The sequence below is a fragment of the Clinocottus analis genome, unplaced genomic scaffold (assembly GCF_023055335.1).
Source record: "Clinocottus analis isolate CAN_PGR_092001 unplaced genomic scaffold, fCliAna1.0.p SCAF_59, whole genome shotgun sequence".
In the NCBI taxonomy this organism is placed as follows: domain Eukaryota; kingdom Metazoa; phylum Chordata; class Actinopteri; order Perciformes; family Cottidae; genus Clinocottus; species Clinocottus analis.
In genome coordinates this window covers 319947-324128 of record NW_027176217.1, presented here as the reverse complement: position 1 = coordinate 324128, position 4182 = coordinate 319947, and the positions used below count along the sequence as shown (strand labels likewise).

The 4182-nt window shown below is 50.1% G+C and overlaps 1 protein-coding gene across 2 annotated transcripts in view; it reads left to right on the top strand.

The window, feature by feature from the left end:
* The window catches only part of LOC137803552 (radixin-like), a 15421-nt gene extending 11303 nt beyond the window's left edge, over nt 1-4118 (top strand). For both annotated transcript variants that reach the window (XM_068602084.1, XM_068602085.1), the window contains exons 7-15: nt 474-557; nt 705-851; nt 1080-1176; nt 1256-1419; nt 1681-1811; nt 2191-2351; nt 2461-2553; nt 3005-3199; nt 3472-4118. In XM_068602084.1, coding sequence (XP_068458185.1) covers nt 474-557; nt 705-851; nt 1080-1176; nt 1256-1419; nt 1681-1811; nt 2191-2351; nt 2461-2553; nt 3005-3199; nt 3472-3636 — 1237 coding nt within the window. In that variant the 3' untranslated portion in view covers nt 3637-4118. The remainder of the gene's footprint in view (nt 1-473; nt 558-704; nt 852-1079; nt 1177-1255; nt 1420-1680; nt 1812-2190; nt 2352-2460; nt 2554-3004; nt 3200-3471) is intronic.
* The last annotated feature ends 64 nt before the right edge of the window (nt 4119-4182 follow it).

Sequence of the window (4182 nt, the reverse complement as noted above, 5' to 3'; positions counted from 1 at the left end):
AAGTTAATTAAATGTAACTAACTTAATTTAATAGAATGTAACTAACTTTAGTTGATAGAATGTAACTAACTTTAATTGATAGAATGTAACTAACTAGAGTTAGTTGAGTGTAACCTACTAAACTTAACCTAGAATGTTCTGCGTCCTGTTGACTTGTTTTTGTTAACTTTCTAGCTTTAATTAGTTTTCAGGGTTCAGTCTTTATTCAGCTTTACGCCTCTTCTATTCTTTATAATTTATAATAATTACTTTATTCACATTCCATCTTTGCTGCACACAAAGGAACGCGTCAAAGAAGTTAACTCAATTATTTTTTAATGAAAAAAAAGAAGTCTGGTTTTTCATTTTAACGCAGGACTTATTTTTACCCAAACAAGATTTATGTGAACTATTTATGAAGTGTGTGTGTGTGTGTGTGTGTGTGTGTGTGTGTGTGTGTGTGTGTGTGTGTGTGTGTGTGTGTTCCTCTGTAGAGTTCTGGAGCAGCACAAGCTGACGAAGGAGCAGTGGGAGGACAGAATCCAGAGCTGGCACGAGGAGCACAGGAGCATGCTCAGGTAAGCCCCGCCTTAAGCCCCGCCTTAAGCCCCGCCTTAAGCCCCGCCTTAAGCCCCGCCTTAAGCCCCGCCTTAAGCCCCGCCTTAAGCCATCTGAAGGCCCTGTGTGTGTCTGTGTGTGCTAAAACACGGTGTGTGTGTGTGCAGGGAGGATGCGATGATGGAGTACCTGAAGATCGCTCAGGACTTGGAGATGTACGGCGTGAACTACTTTGAGATCAAGAACAAGAAGGGCACAGAGCTGTGGCTCGGGGTCGACGCCCTGGGGCTCAACATCTACGAGCACGAGGACAAGTAACACACACAGACACACAAAGACACACATACACACGGTGTGAAGCGTCTCTCAGCTGCCTTGAAGGTGGTATTGCTGGTTAGACCACAGTGCCCCCTTGTGGCGTCACACAGTACTGCTGGTGAACAACACCAACAGAAACACTCACTTTTCCTTTAAAGCGTGCCCATGTGAGTGACCTGTGAGATATTCCTCCTGATATTCATATTCATAACCTCTTCTCTCAGGCTGTCGCCAAAGATCGGCTTCCCCTGGAGTGAGATCAGAAACATTTCCTTCAACGACAAGAAGTTCGTCATCAAGCCGATCGACAAGAAAGCTCCAGTAAGTGATGGAGGAGGAGCGGTCTCCTTGTCTCCTCACCTCCTTGTCTCCTCACCTGCTGGCCTCCTCGTCTCCTCAGGACTTCTTGTTCTTCGCCCCTCGGTTGCGGATCAACAAGCGCATCCTGGCGCTGTGCATGGGGAACCACGAGCTGTACATGAGGAGGAGGAAGCCCGACACCATCGAGGTGCAGCAGATGAAGGCTCAGGCCCGAGAGGAGAAGCAGCACAAGCAGATGGAGAGGTGAGCTCGCCGTGAACACATGAATGCTGTGAATGTTCCTCCATCACGACACCACGCAGCGGTGACCGTGTGACAGTGTGACCATGTGACCATGTGATCATGTGACCGTGTGATCATGTGACCGTGTGATCATGTGACCATGTGATCATGTGACCGTGTGATCATGTGACCGTGTGACCATGTGACCGTGTGACCGTGTGACCATGTGACCGTGTGATCATGTGACCGTGTGATCATGTGACCATGTGACCGTTTCCACAGAGCGCAGCTGGAGAACGAGAAGAAGAAGCGGCAGCATGCGGAGAAGGAGAAGGAGCGGATCGAGCGAGAGAAGGACGAGCTGATGGAGAGGCTGAGGCAGATCGAGACGCAGACGCAGAGGGCTCAGAAAGGTAGAGGAGAAGTTTACCTGTTACACCTGTAGTTACACCTGTAGTTACACCTGTAGTTACACCTGTAGTTACACCTGTAGTTACTCCTGTAGTTACACCTGTAGTTACACCTGTAGTTACTCCTGTAGTTACACCTGTAGTTACTCCTGTAGTTACTCCTGTAGTTACTCCTGTAGTTACACCTGTAGTTACACCTGTAGTTACTCCTGTAGTTACACCTGTAGTTACACCTGTAGTTACACCTGCCGTCCACTAGAGGGCCGCTCAACTCTCTTAATGGAACTGAGTCATCACAGTGCTTAAAGGTTCACACACTTGATGTACTGACCGTGTGTGTGTGTGTGTGTGTGTGTGTGTGTGTGTGTGTGTGTGTGTGCAGAGCTGGAGGAGCAGACCCGCAGGGCGCTGGAGCTGGAGCAGGAGAGGAAGTGGGCGCAGGAGGAGGCGGAGCGACTGGACGGCGAGCGGCAGGCGGCGGAGGAGGCCAAGGCAGCGCTGGCTCAGCAGGCCGCCGACCAGATGAAGAACCAGGAGCAGCTGGTACCTGCAGCGCTCCCGCCGCGCCTGCTTCACATGTCCTGGTCAAGTAAAGATGAGTGGAGCTGAGTCCAGCTCGTAACCTTCTAACCGCCGTGTGTTTCCTGAACAGGCGGCTGAGCTCGCAGAGTTCACGGCCAAAATCGCTTTGCTGGAGGAAGCCAAGAGGAAAAAAGAAGACGAAGCAACCGAGTGGCAACACAAAGTAATGGAAGCTGTCTATATATATATATATATATATATATATATATATATATATATATATATATATATATATATATATATATATACACACACTCGTTTACCTGAAAATGTACCTGCATGGTTTCCTATCCTTCATTCTTCGGAGTAAAACCTTTTAGTAATATAAACATCAACTACACAAGTGTTTAAAATGAAACCTTCGCTGTGCAACATGAGACAAACAGCACAACAATGTTTCGTTACACATCACACAGAATATCAGGTTTTCTGGTGTTTGTTGTCAAAGCTGTGAGCCATCGCGTTGACGTCTTCTTACAGCGTCAGAGGCCTTGAAGTCTTGTTTAGAGCCATAAAATTATTAGAAATCTGAAAGATAGAACGCGGTATCGTCTGCATATGGACTGTGTCCGTTCCTCTCTCGCTCTAAAAGTCTGCATGAATGTTCTTCGCAGGCTCTGTCAGCGCAGGACGACCTGGAGAAGACGAGGGAGGAGCTGAAGACGGCCATGACGTCCCCGCCGGCGCCGGACCACGAGGAGGAGGAGGTGGAGGCGAGCGCCGAGCTGCTCGGCGACGGCGTCGGCAGCCACGAGGAGGAGCGCGTCACGGAGGCGCAGAAGAACGAGCGGGTCAAGAAACAGCTGCAGGTAGACTGGAAATACATTAATCTACTTCTTGTACCCGCTAGCTCCCCGCTGTAGCCAGCTAGCGCTGATGCTAGCTCCCGCTGCTGCAGCTACTGCCCTCTGCTAGCTCCTCTCAGCAGCACTAGCGGGCTACAGCGAGACAACCACTGAAGCTAGCGGCGGCTTAGAACCCGAATTTTCTCGTATATCCAGCGCGAGTGTTTTTCAAACCCGGGTGATGACGACGTGTTATTTTCTATCTCCCATAATGCCGCTCTGTGTCGTCCGTACAGGCGCTGAGCTCGGAGTTGGCCGAGGCGCGAGACGACACCAAGAAAACCCAGAACGACATGCTGCACGCCGAGAACGTGCGCGCCGGCCGAGACAAGTACAAGACCCTGAGACAGATCCGCCAAGGAAACACCAAGCAGCGCATCGACGAGTTTGAGTCCATGTGAGGGAGAGAGGGGGAGGGAGGGAGAGAGAGAGAGGGAGAGAGAGAGAGAGAGAGAGAGAGAGAGAGAGAGAGAGAGAGAGAGAGAGAGAGACATCACCGCCTCCCTCTAACCTCGTAGAACACAGGACCCTCCGCCGCGCCGTTGGCTCTCCAGGAGAACGAGCTAACGGGCTGCGCAGCTTCAGCCTCGCCAAAGCTCTGCCTCGGCCAATCACACTGCTCGCTGCTTCTAGAGCCCCGCCCTCTCCCAACTCCGATCTTTTACCCAAAGGAGAGACGGTGAGAGTCGTTCCTCCCGCTTTCCTCCCCCGTTCCTCCCGCTAGCTAAACTAGCGCAGCGGTCGATACGATGACGCGGCCGCTTGCAGCTCGTTGATGTGGCCGGCACGCTTGTGACTCTTTAATATCTGTATTTAACGTTTACGTCTCATGTAATTTAAATAATTTGTTTAAAAAAAAACGTCTTATTGGTCTCATTTCTTCTGTCTCTAGTTTGACTTTTTTTTGTGATTTTGTGTTGAATTCTGTGGAGAAAGTTCACCTGTTA